Raw genomic sequence first — 15,350 nt, 5'->3', positions numbered from 1 at the left:
GTGAGGAAGGTGGTATCTCATTTTGAATCTACAAATTGGACTTACTGTATACAAGGAATCTGAGTTTGTCCTCTCTGCTCACTGCAGTGATCTGAGAGATGTCTTGCATATCCCAGGCTTGTGATTTCTTTTCTTCTAAGAGTCCCTACAACACTGGCTTTGCTTCTTCACTTAAATGATTCACACACCAAATTGAAGAATCAACTCTGATTCTGGTTATGAGGTAATCTTGGTTAGTTAAGGAAAACAGCAGCCTCTCTGCTGTTGAATTCCTTTGTACATTCCAAGGATATAGTAGTGGTTAAATATCCTGCCAGTCTGGAAGTGAGCAGCTTTCAGGGTTTGTTGGATTCAAGAAAGGAATGAAGTAAGGAAGCCTCATCAGGTGAGGACCTGCTGTATGTAACCAAAGACTTCATCTTTGCCTGGCAGGCAAGGGGTGAAAACTGTGGGAGGTGCTGCCTTCCTTTCCCCTGTGATCAGTTCTGTTTAACTACAACTGTGTCCTAATTCTGGCTGATGGCTTGGTATCTCTCGGATATATCTTGGAAAGGGTCACTCGCCCTTTCCTCCACTGAACACATTACACACCCTTGTAAAACCTCTTGACAGTTTTGTGGTACAAAAATGTGAGATATAAATCCAAAGGGCATTCTTTAATATAAGGCTGTAAAATGTACACAGTGCCCATCCCACTTTGCCTTTTACTGTTTTCCCTGTTCCTCTTGTGGGCACCTGCACAGCATCAGGGACAATCGGATGCATGTCCCTTTTGAAACAGAGTCCTACTCCTTAGGGTTGGGGAAGATGAAGCTCTGCCTCCCTGTGGGGGAACAAATTCAGCTAACCGTGTAGTGTAGGGTGGGGGTGATGTTGGCATGTCTCACGATAACTGCTCGACAGTGCTTTCTTGTTGCTTCACCTATTAAACATGAGCATGCACGTGCCCAGGGAACGGCTCAGCTGCAAAGCCTTGTGCTCTGCCCTGAGCTTGTGTAACAACAGGGAATGCCTCTGACTGGCAGCCATGTAAGCCCATGCTCTCATGTAGAGCTGTGGCAACAGCTTTGCTGCTGGAGATGTGAGCATATCTCCTGGTTTTCTGCTGGCCAGCCCAGAGCAGCACTTGGGCTGCCGAAAGAATCCAAAATGCTGCATCACTTGTTCTTCTCTGCTATAATGTCACTTGTGCATAGTTGAAGCAAACTTCTTTGGTTTGGATTTCATCTCACTTTGCACCTGCAAGAAGAGTCACACAGTACTCGGGTTACTTACAGTAAAAGCAAGTAAGTTTTCCTGGTACACATTTGGGTCTGTTCTTGTCACATGTGAGTGCTATCAGAGCAGGAGGTGCTGGAGCTCCTCTGTCTGCTTCTGACCCTTCCAGTTGGAGCAGGGCTGTATGCGGCACTTCCAAGTGATGTGTTTCACACCAGGCAGTGAGTTCAATAAGCCTCTGAAATTTCCTAGATGTGAGAAGTTTGGGGGCCAGGGGTCCAGGGTTTGGGTTTTCTCTGTCTCTGTGCAGCTGCAGGTGGCATGCATTTCCTAAGCCCCCATCTGCAGCCCTGTTTATCTTCCCTCCTCTAAACCTTTTCGTTGTAGGACAAGATGGAGAACAATGGGAAGCAACGGTCTGGAACTGAACAAAGCAGGGAAAAACTAGGCTAGACGTCAGTAGCAGTTTCGTAACCGATGGAAACAAGCATGGGAGAATTTGCCCCTGGGAAGAGGCTGAATCTTTTTCATCAGAATCAAATGAGGTAATACAAAGGAGGAGGAGGACTCTATTAAAATTAGAGGGGAGGGGAAAAAAAAGGATTTACTGGCACTACTTGGGCTGGAGGCACTCTCACAATCTGTCCTGCCTGTTAACTCCGTACAGGTTGAAGACTTGATTATAGAGTATTTCCTATAAGCGAGGCTTCAGCATATAGTCTTCCTTACTCACACCTACAAGGTCACCTGATTTACTAGAACCTCGGGCACTGCCTAATGTCTGGGGGGGTTGTCTGGAATGAGCAGAGGGCTGGTGTGAGCATTTAAGCTGAGCATTAGTTGACATTTGTAGTGCAGAAAACAAGAGCTTTGTCAAACCCGGCCTCAACGTCGGCCATGGACAGAGACCTGCACCTGGTCAAGTTACAGGGCAAAAATTTGTACAGTGCTACTGTTAAGCAGTTGAGCCCTGGTAGCTCTATTTAAGGCTTGTTATTCTGAAGCAAATGGAATAACATGTTGGGTATGGTGGTAACTGTGCTCCTCTCTGGCACTTGAATTTAGACTTGGATTTTGTTCAGGTTTTTGGACCTCAGCTGTTCGCAAAGGGGCAAAGCAAGGCTGTGATAGTGGTTCTGACTGCTCCTGGGAGTAGAGCTCCACCTGACCTTGGTATTGTCCTTAGATCTACACCAGCAGATTTCTAATGTATCTGTATTCTTGTTCCTCAGCAATACATCCTCTAACTTCTTTATTTCCCTCTCTGGTCTAAGTGGGTAATAGAATAAAATGGGAATTGCCCTTGGGTAACCTCCAGCAAGCAGAATGCTTCTCTGTTGACAGAGCTTTATAAATGGATTTATAAATGCTTTGTGAAGGCCACCCTCAGTGAAGGGGCCTGACTTCTCTAGTGGTGCCCACTGAGCTCATCCAGGGATGCGTTGGCACTAGACCTATTCAGGAGCCTTCCCTGCTCCTTCTGGGAAATGGTCACCCCTGTACCTCTTTGCCTTAGTTCTGAGGAGCACACCCTGACCCAACAGAAGTGTCTCCATGAACTGTAGACGCTGATGTTTTCCTGTTCCAGTTACTCCAGGGATAAAAAATAGCAATGATAATAAATAAAAGCAGGTGCTATAGGCTGAAGATTATGTATGACCCATTTTCCAATGGCAGTATGCACATTTTAGTACATGAAGCACTATCTCTGTGCATGGTTTTATTTCTTCTCCAGTACCTCTCTAGTGTACCCCCTCTGTGGCAGGAAACTGGAGTGCTTAGGCACAGGAGGAAGGCAAAGTAGCCTTCTGTAGATGTGGGTATAGGCTGAAGCACCTATAGGCTGCGAAGCTTGTTGAGCAAATAAGTGGTCTGAAAGAGAAATTAATGCTGGAGGAGTCAGTCTTCCTTACTCTGGTGTCCATGCTTCTGCCCCCGTGTTTCAGAGAGCTGAGGACAGATTGAAGGAAATGTCCAGGTTTCAGCCTCGCTGCTTCTGTCTAATTCCTACCCTTTCTTGGACCTGCCAGTGTTCTGCAGCCTCAAAACAAGGTAGAAAGTGGTATTTAACAAAATACAACTTTATCCTCCTTTAAAATTAGCTTCCTAATTTAGTATTGTCTTGGTCAGGAGTTTTTACAAAAGACTGTAAGAATTTCAAACTGAACAGAAATTTTCTTGTGTGAATATCAGTTTGTGAAGCAGGAAAGAAGTTCAAGGGATTTTTAATCTCATGAGATGAGGCCCTCAGTAGTGCTAGCTCCAGGATGGCTCCAGGTTGCACATACAATGCTATGCAATACCATTCTCACATAAAAGTTCAAATATAGATGCAATAGAGTCATACGCTCTCCTGTGTTTCACTGAGGTCCTCAGCTGAGGTGGGAAGGGATATGAACATGCTCATAGTGCTTTAGGGCTTAACCCAGTTGCATGTGGAGCCAGCTGGGGTATACCTACAGAATGCAGCTCATGTATGCAGCTGAAGGATACTCTGGTCAGAGTGAAACAGGCTTCACTGCATGAAACAGGGAATATATCTATATCTGTCTATATATTAATATACATATGTGCATGTATGTATCTCAAATCCAATTCATTCCCCAATCCTAACTTTCTCTCACTTGAGCTGTGAAACAAAATGATACTGCTTCACATCTACTGAAGCAGAACTTCTTGTTTCAAATTCAGTGAAGAATGTGCCATTGAGTGAAAGTTATTTGGCTTCAACTAGTGAGCCTGTTTTCAAGAGAAATCTTCAATTTTATCTCCTGTCAGTTTTGAAGCTTCAATGCTCAAAGTTAAAGCCTCCTAAGCAAAAAACAGATTCAATAGGTTAAATAGATTTGCTCTTCAGTAGCAATAAGAGACTGACAAGACAAGAGGAAGTAAATGTCATGTTTTTAATGCTGATTTCAACAGTCTCCCGTGAAGTCAAAGCACCAAACGTTGGGTCTTTTTCAGCGAAGCCTAACAGCACTGAGTTAGGAACCTGCCCGGACACACCTTGTTTTCAGTATTCATCGCTGAAGGGATATTCTGGATGGTCACGCCACCTGTGGATAGGTCAGATTGAACAAGTGAGCTTCTTGGGTGAAGCAGGATATCACATCACTGATGCAGGTGTTCTGTGCCTAGCAAACCTCTTCTCTTCCTTGCAATATACAGGTGGCCTTCATGGAAGGCGCTCCTGCTTATTCAGAAGCTGTCTGCTCTGAATAATCTTCCCTGCAGAGTTAGAAGCAAAACTGTGCATTAAGGAGAGGACAGTGAAAGACTATTTTTCAGGCCTACAGACTGCATACCTTAAGGACAGATGAGAAAAAACAACAAGAGTTTGGATGTCAGCTATTGTCACTATATTTGTGGATTTAACTCAGATTAGTAGAAGTGTTGTAGGGAAGGGGGATGGCTTCACTATGTGTGCATTGTGGAAGGGGAAGAGTTCTTTGTTCAGATGTCTAGAAAGACCCTCAGAAATAAGGGCTATATTTGAAGGAGAGGTGGAGTCACCAGACTGTACTACTTTGGCTTATGCACTTAGAGCTGGCATAAACAGGTCTGGGTCTGGTATGGTGCTTTCTCCAAGTGGCTGCCATATCCAGACTAGGTCTGGCTGTCCTCTAGCTCAGCCTAGCTGTAAATTCTCTGCCAGGTTAACAGCACCAGTAGCAGAGAATTTACAAAGAAGCTTTGGGGTGACCTAGTTCAGGGAAGAAAGGGATGTTCATGGCTGCTTACTACCAAAGATGGAGATGCTTCAGGCTTCATCTTAAAAATGCGTGTTCAGGGAAGATGCATGATCCAGGATCGTGCATCCTGGCAAAAAAAGCAAGAAGAAAATTCCCAGGGTCAACTGCAGGTGAAAAAATAACACTGTGTTTGCCCATTATTGGCAGACTTGAGAGAGAGGTAGTTGTTTTTTGTTGTGGGTTTTCTTGTTTGTTTGTTTGAGAAGATGATGCTAAACCACAAGCCTTGGCTTGACAAACACTTTCCATTAGCAAAATCAAATTTCTGAAGAACATTCTCAGGTGTACCATGGCAGCTGGCTGCCTTGCCTTACAGCAGAGCACAACAAATACTGGCATTTATCCCACTTGTGAATCGTTCCAGTTTGGAAAGGATACATTTCACAATATTGAAGTTAACTAATTGGAAGGCATCAAACATTTTGAATTGGTTGTGCCAAAACATTTCATTCCAATGTTCAGCCAAGCTGAAGTGTTTGCACATTAACAGATTGAGTTGGTTCAAAAAAAACCAAGCCACAACACTTTGGCTTGTTTGGTTTCAGTATAATTTACACAATGTCTGAGTTGCCAGTGTCATATTTTCTACTTTCCCTCTATGGAGCATGCTTGCTAATCAGATCTCACGTGTTCAAAGGTCTGAGTCCTTCGAGTGAAAATGATTCACTCAGAGGAATCAATGCAGCTTGTAATAACTGGTAAGGAGGAATATCCATAGCAGGGACTGGAAGCACAAGATAAATGAAGCAGGCAGATTAATGTAAAACTTGCCCAGCACAATACTTCTAGATTTCTCCAAGGGGAGAAGAAACCATTTCAGACTGAGATTTCCTGGAGCACTCATATTTTTACAAAACCTCAATTTTCTGCTCAGATGCTTAACTTGCTAAGTCATTCCACTGATTGCAATACCCTGTTCTTATGGGTTTACTTACACTATGAGAACAATGGATTTGCACACAGTACCCATGGTAGCTGATAACTGGAAGAGCCAGAGGAAAGCTGGATTTTTCCATTCCTGCTGGCATTTGCATCACAGCAGTCAAAAGTTTTGCACAAAGTTGACTAACCAGAAGTCTTTCTGTTCGATGGTTTGACTTTTTCAGATACATATTGCTGGATGAAATAGGAAATCTCTTTAGGCTGGTAACTCATCTGTTGCAGTGTCAATTCCAGACACTTCAGTGTGAAAACACATAGTAGGCAGATGCATGTTTAGCTGCTCCTTACATGGCAACAGAACTTTTCCGAGAAGGCATTTTTCACAGTTGAGGTCCGAGTGTATTTAAGCATTTTCCCCAAACATGGCACTCCTATGAAAAATAGATCTGGCAATATCCATCCTATGCATTCTGTTTTCCTTGTCCTCAGTGGCCTCCTATGACCAAATTTAGTCTAATAAAGCAAAGCATTTAGTTTTTGGATTGGTGGCTTAAAGTTCTCCTGTGGGCATTTGCATCCTTTAACTTTGCTTCTGGAAAAGGCTCTGGCATTTGCACCAAGGCTATGTTTTGTGTATATACTCAGTAAAAGTTTAAATGATGTTATAGCTCAACTTACCTATGAAAAAAACCAAACAATTTCAAATACCAAAACACACATAATTATCTGCTAGGCCATTTGTGAGAAGCCTTCTGGAACTATGTATTGCTAATTGATGGAAGGCTTTTTTAAGTTTTAAGAAACTAAAACTTCAGAGCACCTGGCTGAGCTTAAATGTGAAAGATTAACTCCATTATGACGCTTTTAACTTAGCTCATATTTCCTATCGTATTTATGCAGTACAGTAAGTGGTTTATTTGTTCCTTTGCAACATCCCCCCAATCTTTTCAGCAATAGTCAGTATTTCAGAGTGCTACTGATGCTGCTATCCTGCTTTTCACTATTTTTCGTGCTTGAGCACACTACAGTTTCGCAAGACACAGATAATTCAAGGTAACAAGAAAAATGCATGGAAATTAATCTCTAGCATTTGGCTACACATTGAGTGTCCTGAAAAGGGGAAAGTGTAAAGTTTGGCCATAAACCGTAGATGCTCTTGAGCTGAAGGAAAAACAAATGGCTTCATTCTCCGGAAGAGGAGATGTTGGGTCAGTCTGAGCCTTCTGGAATAATGCAGCCTTCAGGTGAAGTAAAACTACATTGAATGGTAAGCTTTAGATCCCAAGCAGCGAGAGATCAAGCATTGTTAGCTCTCAGAAGAGATAATTAGGAAGCGGTCTAGCAGTCTAACAAGCTGCATGGTTTTCCGCTTTCCATACGTGAAGGTACAACTCAACATGACAGCAAGAGAGGGAGATTGATGGAGAAGACAGCACCAGAAGAAAGGCCAAAACAAAGTTTCTGACCACTTGTGGTCACTAAGCTACATCCTCTTTTATGAGGAAGTTGGATAGGCAAATTTGGATGTTCTGATCAAAGTATTAAGTGAGAAGGAGCAGAGCTCTCCCTAAATTAGCCCCGTGGTTTCATGTGGCAGTGCTTTTAATTCTTAGCCTTCCACATGACAAGTTAGGACAAGTTGCCTCTGGAAACACTAGGTTTACAATCCATAAGCCATTGTACTCGAGCAGCAACATGGTTTGCTGAGCACTGGAAGTGAAGGTGGGAAGGAGGGGAAAGACAAGAAAGTGCTCCTATTTGAATTTCAGCTCTGATATCTGCAGTGCTAGACAGGGGCAATACTACACCTTGTGAGTGTCTGAGACTGTCATTACAACATATAGCAGAAAGGATTCAAGGAAATGGAGCAGAGATGGAATGGCCAGATACCTAGTAGAAAGTGACTGTATGCTTTTGACATCTGAGCTGTAAGCAAGTATTGCACACTTATTTTTGCAACGGGTCCAGGAGAATATTCAGGCTGCATTAAACACCTCCCATATTTAACCTTACCTTAAAATAAGGTTGTTTATACAAAAATAAATGTTAAAAAGAAGTGATTTTTTTTTTTTTTTTTTTAAATCCTGTGAAAAGACAAGAATGTTCTGTGAGGATCTAGGATTCCTCCTGGACTTACATTAACAGTTCCACATAACGAACGTTTTTGTTCAGGGCTTCAATTTCTTTCATCTCCTCCTCAGTGAGAGAGAAGTCAAAGATCTAATGGAAGGAGATGTTAGAAATAAGTTAGCATTTCTCAACACAATCAATGTTCATATGTTCCAGATTTCAGAAGTCCAGTGTCCCCTCCTCCTCCCTGCTATCTCCTCCACAAATCCATACTTGATTGCTTTTATAGGAAAGTCTTGAGGACACGAATAATTCCAGTCACATTTGCTTACACTCTCTTGCAAGAAGAGAAAGGTAGTCTGGCAAATACTAGGCCACCAGCTTTGGAAGCAATACATTGTCAAGGAAAGTGGTGAGCAATGTGGGTACTGAGTGCTGCAAGGGACACAGGAACAAATGCTTTGTCATATTTGGGTGTGGTGGTCCAGCCAGATGCTTTCTGGTGGTGTGGTTATGAGCTTTTCTGGCACATCTGTATACAAAAACCCTTCCTTAACAGAGCTGCCCCACACCTGAAGACTGGGCAGAACAAGGTGGTCATTCCCAAATGCCTTCAGCCAGCAACCTTGGGCTGCCGACCTACCGAATTACTTCATCTTGCTTATGCTGCTCACTGCAGCAACTGGTGCTCTGGAATACACGACCAGCTGGAACTTTAGCTACTCCTGAGGGTTAAAAGACATCAAATTTTCTTCTCTACTCTGCTCTATTATTGTCATATCATGGTACCATTAAGTGATGGGGACAAAAAGCATCAAATATGGCAAAGATTGACATTGGTCAAGCCTTATGTCTACAGAAAGAAATGGGAAAATCACCTTCTATAGGGGCTAAGCCAATGTAAGTGGATTCATCCATGCACCACTGGAGTACAAATTTACCTGGAAATTCTCTCTGATGCGTTGTGGATTGAAGCTTTTTGGGATGACCACCACCCCTCGCTGGATGCCGAAACGCAAAGCAACCTGTGCAGCTGTCTTGTTGTACTTTTTGCCAATGGCATTCAGGACAGCATCCTTCAGTAAAGGAGGGGAGGACACATTTACCCTGGAAGAAAATTGAGGGGGGGAAAAAAGAAAACAAAAAACCCACCTTATCTTTAATGTCAGAACATGGAGGCATCTACTTGTTTGTGGACAGAATACTGAACCTTTTTGACAAGTAGTGTGGAAGACGGGAGAAAAGCTTTAGCATTTAGGTTGCTGGGCTGTCAAAGGCAATTTCCTATGTGATGTCCTAATGTTGACTTAGTTTCTACTTCCTCACCTAAGCCTCAACATTCCCAGTTACAGACACTTGCTTTCTGTTAGAGGAGACCTAACGCAACCTCCTATACAGACACCTGGCATTTTTTTATTGACAGCATGCAGCAGGAGCATTGCAAGTTTACATTCACAACAGTAATATTTAGACACTGAAGTTCAAAACTAGCAATGGAGACCCAGCAATGGAGAACTATTATCGTTTTACTGGATAGTGACCCTGCTATTAGAGAGTAACATGGAAACTCACCATGTTTCATCCCTTGAGGTTCCCAGTGGGCTGTATCCAACAATAACAATGTCATGTTGTCTGCAAAATTCTAAGAGTTTGGGTTGGGTGAAATAGGGATGGCATTCGACCTACAAGAGTAGCATAGAGAGAATGATTAATAACAGGACCAGATGCAGAAGCCGATGATATCCCAATATTTGTGAGAGCTATGGACTGGATGATGTTTTCAGGAAATGATACATTTAAGTTAAGGAATAGGGAAACTCAGTCTGTGGTTACCGTTCTAATTGTACATGGCTGCATCATAGATTTTTAATTTTTTTTGGTGGACAGCAGATCAACATCTGTGATTATAATTTGGCTGCAGGGAATTTTTATTGGCCCCCAGTGGAAAGGTGACAATAAGTGGGGGGATGAAGGTGAGGGAAGCTCACTAGAAAAGTAGACTGAGAAGGCAACCCATCTCACGTGGGTCAGACCTTTGTTTTTCTGCCTCTTGCATTCAGGATGACTAATCTGATGTTGTTTTTAGGGCAAGTGTTGGCATAAGCTGTCCCAGATAGAAAGGTGAGGGGGGGACATGTAAAAGGTAAGACATCTCCATAATGGTTATGGCCGTGTTACAAACTGTGCCCTCCCACATTGGAAATACTGTGCATCATTCCCTTACAGGCAGGGATTTTCTGGCTGTGTTCTCAGTCTCTGGGAAAGGGCTGTCTACAAGGAGACAGAGCAACCACTGTTTGCAGGCAGTCTGAAGCTACCTAGCACATCTGTGCTTACTGGCTAGCTGCCCTAAGCTGGGCTTAATCTTTTGCCTGGTTTTCCTCGACCCCAGGAAGCAGCAGCAATGCTCAGTGCAGCCTTAGGGGCACGCCAGAAACAGCAGTTGCTTTTTGCACCCACTGGACATGTTAATACCAGTGAAGGGTGCTGGAATTTCCTCCTCTTACAGGCTGCCTTTCCCTGCAGGCCAAAGACAGAAATGAAGGCTATAGTCAGCCTCCCTGCCCTGCCCCGTGCAAATCTCAGCCCTCCAGGCTGTGCGCTGAGGGTGGGAAGTTGGTCCCAGTTGGTGTCTGGTCTCTTCTCTGATACTGCTAACGTGGATATTTGTTTGTGCCAGATGAGTCAGAAGAGTTTCCCAGCGATTTCTAGGAAATGCAGTGACCTGCCAAATGCCAGAGTCAAAGGTATTGGGCATTCAGATGGGTCACTGCCACTTACTGCCTTCTCTGAGCTCCGCTACTGTAATTTAACTCAGACATGCTTATCGTGTTCGTGGGCTTGTTCAGCTCAAGTCAGTTGCTTAATGAGGTCTCCTCTTTAATTTAGGTTTTTCTCAAACTCTTACTGATGTCTTATAGGAAATGCACAAGAGACCAAGTACAGGACATTTAGGAGTTACTTCTAACAGCTTTTAAACTTGGGAAGCTTAGAGTGACTCAGGATCCCTGATACTTAGGGTTGTTTTTGTTTGGTGTCAGCTGAGGTAGACATGGCTTCATTGAGGACTGGTTAGCTCTGAATGGTTTGCCTTGGGAATTTTTTGGACTTGAAGTAAGGTACCTGGCAGAGATTTAAGATCTGCATTGACTCAGCATTCAACCTTGTTATGGAGCTTGGCACAGAGGCAACAGTTTTATAGTCCTGGAGCAGGAACTGAGGAGAGCAATCGTTCCAGCACCTTCAAATATTTATCTTTAGCCTAGATAGGATGAGTAATATTTTCAAGCTAGAAATGGAAGCATGACAGTGTGGAGGGCAGCATCTGTGGCAAAGCATACGTCATCTTTCTGCACGTGGCGACTTAGGCCACGTGTTGCCTCTGTGTTCCATACAGGGCAGTGGCACCATGGCAGGTACTGCTCTTGGCTTGCAGTCATACCTGGTTGCTCACAGGTTTGTACTTAAGTCCTGGCTTGTTCAGGATCATCTCCAGCTGCCTGCGGTTGAAATTGGATACTCCAATGGACTTTGCTAAGCCTGCATCTTTACACGCTTCCATAGCCTGCAAAGAAAACAAAGACTGGTGGAGTCCTAAATGTTGGCTTGATTCCTTGGAGCATGCATTTTAGAGATAGGTGGAAGATAGTCCATTTTTGAGAATGCAGAAAAAACCCTTTGCTGCAGCGGAACTGACAGCTCTACGAGCATGAGGGCTGGTGCTGTCCTGCTATTCTAAACTCCATTCCTGTGTAGACCTGTTTTCCAGACCAAACCCTAATGTTTTAAACGTCCTGTGAGGGTAGAATTTGTCTGGAGAGCAGAAAGATTAATTTGAGATACAGATACTTAAGTGCCAGACGTCTGCTTTCAAAGAGTATTGCTTACTTTATGCTGCTTTAGCACTGCCTCAAAGCTGAAGAAGGGAGAGTGAACAAAACAGATTGCTTTCCTGATAAGTCAATTTATTCCATTTGATTGTACAACAGCTTTTCATATGAAGTCTTTATCCAGTGAAATCCCCTAAATATCTGCCAAGGCATGCTTACAAAACCAGCACAGAAAGATTTGGTAGTATAAACGAGAAAAAAAAAAAAGGGAGAGAGAGGAATTCTAGATATTCTGCACTTCAGACAAATCTTAATAGCTGAGAAAGCTTTATGAACACTGGGTAGGAATACATGCCCTGGTCTTCATTAGCTTCATCTGCTGGGTTGTTAAAGGAAAAGAGGGTCCTTTCCTGTGGTCTTCCCCTTTACTCCCAGAAACTCTGCACACAAATGATTCAGTGACTGTTTGAGGCAGAGCAGACACCACCATGGAGCTGGATGCCCCTCCTGTCGGTTTTGTTATTCCTTTCTGTCTCACAGGAGCTGAAAGCGGGGAGGTAAGAGGCACCACTTATTTGGTGACCTCTAGTTGGCCTCATATGCTTTGTATCACTCAGTGACAAGTCGGCAAATATAGTCACCTGGAGACATTTTTGCCTGCTAGCACCATACTGAGAGAGTGAAATTATCTGGGTTGAGTTTAGCCAGTTTTATTTAGATTGATGATATTACTCATAGGGACTCACCACCACCTATTTTTCTCTCAGCTTATTAGCTGAAGAGAGTGACCTGCTACAATATATCCTTTACAATGAGTGCCAGCTTGAAGATAAAAACATAAGTGTTCCGACAGCTGTTGCTTTCAACATTTGAGCAACTAGCCTGTGAAAGACAGGAATGAACTGCATCAGCCAAAGACAAGGGTAACATAAACAGCTAATGTGGAAGTCCCTATTCCCCCTGAGACCCAGCCTGGATGGCTCAGCTTCCAGGGGAAAGCCCAAGCCTTCCCCGGGCCCTCTCCCACTCTGAACTTTCACTCAGAATTTCACCCATTTTCTGTCTTTATCTGCTGTACCTTGAGTGCTAAATTGGGACACGACTATCCAGCTCTGGACAGTGCAAGCTGAAGTGGAGTGTGTAGTAGCCCATGTTCTCTCTCTCAGTGTGAACTGGACTCAATTAGCAATGCTTTTGCAGCAGACCTGGCCATGAATTAAAGAGTGTCCAAGGCTTCAAAAGGCAGGAATGTGAGAAGATTTGCTAATCTCACTTTCTGCCTCACCTGAGATCCTGAAGCCAATTGGCAGTAGGCTTAAGGAGATATCTGGCTATAGGACTAGAGTCTATCACAAACAAATATAGGATGCAACCTTTTGAGAAAATGCTACTTCCCTCCAAGTTTTCTTAGCAGAAAAACCTTGTGTTCTCATCTGATAATTAATAAGTGAGTGAACTTGTTCTGATGGCAAGGGGTTTGTTTTTTTTTGTTGTTGGTACTTTTTTGGTTTGGTTTTTTTTTTTTTTTAATGGTGAGTTTTAGGGCAAAATCTGTTTTTTATTGAAGGTGAAAAGCTTCCTGTTTTTGAGGAGGACCCAGTCACTACTTGGGGCTCCAACTTCCTCCTGCTGTAAAGACCTGATAAAGAGGTGAGAGTGGTAAAAACTTACAGATACCTCAACTAGTAAATGTAGAGTGCACTCTGAAAGAAGGAATGTGGATGTCAGATATTGCAACAATGTTTTATTTTGTTATAAAAATAATTAAGTGATGGCAAGAAGCAACATCCTTAGAGAAGTAAAATCTATCCGTGGACCTGGTAGAATGTGATCCATTTGCCCTGTCAATATGCCTCAGCTCTGTTTATGAAGACCACAAGTAAAACTGAGAATGAGAATCTGTGTTTTTAAAGCGTATATGGATGGATGTTGTGTTTGCTTACCTCCCAAGTGGCACATAAGTCTGTCTCATGGTAGATAATTTTTCCATTTTCATCTCTTGGGTAGATTGCATCTCCAGGCTGAAAAGTAAAACCACACTTTGGTGCTTTAAAGAAAAATTTTCCCTCCTTAGAGCAAAGATTTTTTTTTCTGCAGACTCAGTTTCTACTAGCAAACAAAAAAACCTTTCTGAAACACCCGAAGTTCAACAGGTCATTCATGCTGGGCTTACCACATCCTCCACTGCTAGATCCTCCTTTGATACACTTCTGAACTGTCACATGAGTGCACACTCAGGAGTTCCCGGATGGCCTTGGTTTTCAATAAACTTTTGACCTTTACATTATGCCATCCAAAGGACTACTTTCTTTCCAAATGGCTGGGTTAGAGTACCAACCTGTATTCTCTTCCACTTCTTTCCTTCTTTCTTCCCAGCCCTTCCCCTGATCCTGCTTGTGTCCTAGGCACCTGAGAAGAGTACCAGCTCAGTCCAGCTCCTAACAGTTGGAGGGACCATTTCCAAGAGCTACTTACTAGTAGTAAAAGGCTACGTGTGTAGCTATATTACAGGTCGTGAACCTCTTAAGTGCATTATCCACAATTCTTTGGGCACTAGGAACTCTTTCTTCCTATCTCTGTACCCCATAAACAAGATTTCAGAGATGAGTTATGAGCTGCTATCTCATGAGCACAGCTTTCTCTTATTTGCTGATCATTTCACTGCTATTGCAGGCAATGCATTAACACCCCTCCCTTTTGTCTGATCGCAGTTTCACTTTTTTTCATAAAAACCCTTTCATGATGTTTGACATTTGATCTGACTGGAAACTGCTACATTTCAAAGGCCTGGGTACAAGATGTTGACATGGTAACTCCTTGGGAACATGCAGCTGTGACTAATATGATGAGTAACTGGTGCCTCCCAATTCAGTTAAGAGGTTCAAATTCAAGGCATTTCATGGGAAAAGTGAGCCTAAGGAAAACACAGCCTCAGATTTCAGAGGCCAAGGTCTAGGTTACAGGCATAAGCCTGTCTCCTCCAATTGTGCTGGTTTTCCTCAATGAATTCCACAAAGACAACTTGTTGCCTTTGTTGCTGTGTCTTGCTGAAAAAAAAAGTCTTGACTAGAAGGAGGCAGGTGGCTGTTTGGTACATTTTTCTATTAGAAGTCAAACAGTTTGCCATCATAACTTGAGGTGGAGAAGCCCTATTTACAAAACCACCCCCTGGTATTTTGGAACAAACCATTCATCCCCATGATATCCCAGCAGACTCTCCAAGGACTGCAAGCTTAACGCATAGCAGTTGGATGACTTTTTATTCAGGGGATGAGTCTGAATTCAAGACCTTTTTTACTCTGTTTCACTTCTAATTCATTAACTTCTGTTCAACATTGCTTTTTTATAGCAGTCAATAGACAGCAACTACATTAGCTAATTTATCATCCCCCCATTTTCCTCTATTTCTATCACTTGTGTTCTGAAAAGCAAAGTCAGGATGAATGGCACTTGAAGATTAACTTATCTTGACTGAGATAAGTGGTGCTAGCTATTGTGGATTTCCACAAGGATCAATCCTTTCTCCTCCCTCCAGGGAAGTGCACAAGGCGCTGAAGTACAGTTGTCTCTGCTCAATAGTCTCCAGGCAATACTTTCT

The 15,350-nt window shown here is 43.0% G+C and overlaps 1 protein-coding gene across 1 annotated transcript in view; it reads right to left on the bottom strand.

The window, feature by feature from the left end:
• Positions 1-4,101: 4,101 nt before the first annotated feature.
• The window catches only part of AKR1D1 (aldo-keto reductase family 1 member D1), a 35,912-nt gene continuing 24,663 nt past the window's right edge, over positions 4,102-15,350 (bottom strand). The window contains exons 4-9 of the mRNA XM_068400729.1: positions 13,696-13,773; positions 11,365-11,487; positions 9,495-9,604; positions 8,864-9,029; positions 7,990-8,072; positions 4,102-4,274 (exon numbers count right to left, since the gene is read on the bottom strand). Of these exons, the coding sequence (XP_068256830.1) occupies positions 4,232-4,274; positions 7,990-8,072; positions 8,864-9,029; positions 9,495-9,604; positions 11,365-11,487; positions 13,696-13,773 (603 nt within the window). The 3' untranslated portion in view covers positions 4,102-4,231. The remainder of the gene's footprint in view (positions 4,275-7,989; positions 8,073-8,863; positions 9,030-9,494; positions 9,605-11,364; positions 11,488-13,695; positions 13,774-15,350) is intronic.

This window comes from Nyctibius grandis, chromosome 5 (genome assembly GCF_013368605.1).
Source record: "Nyctibius grandis isolate bNycGra1 chromosome 5, bNycGra1.pri, whole genome shotgun sequence".
NCBI lineage: Eukaryota > Metazoa > Chordata > Aves > Nyctibiiformes > Nyctibiidae > Nyctibius > Nyctibius grandis.
Note: the sequence above shows the minus strand (reverse complement) of the source record. Positions and strands in the feature narration are given on the sequence as shown.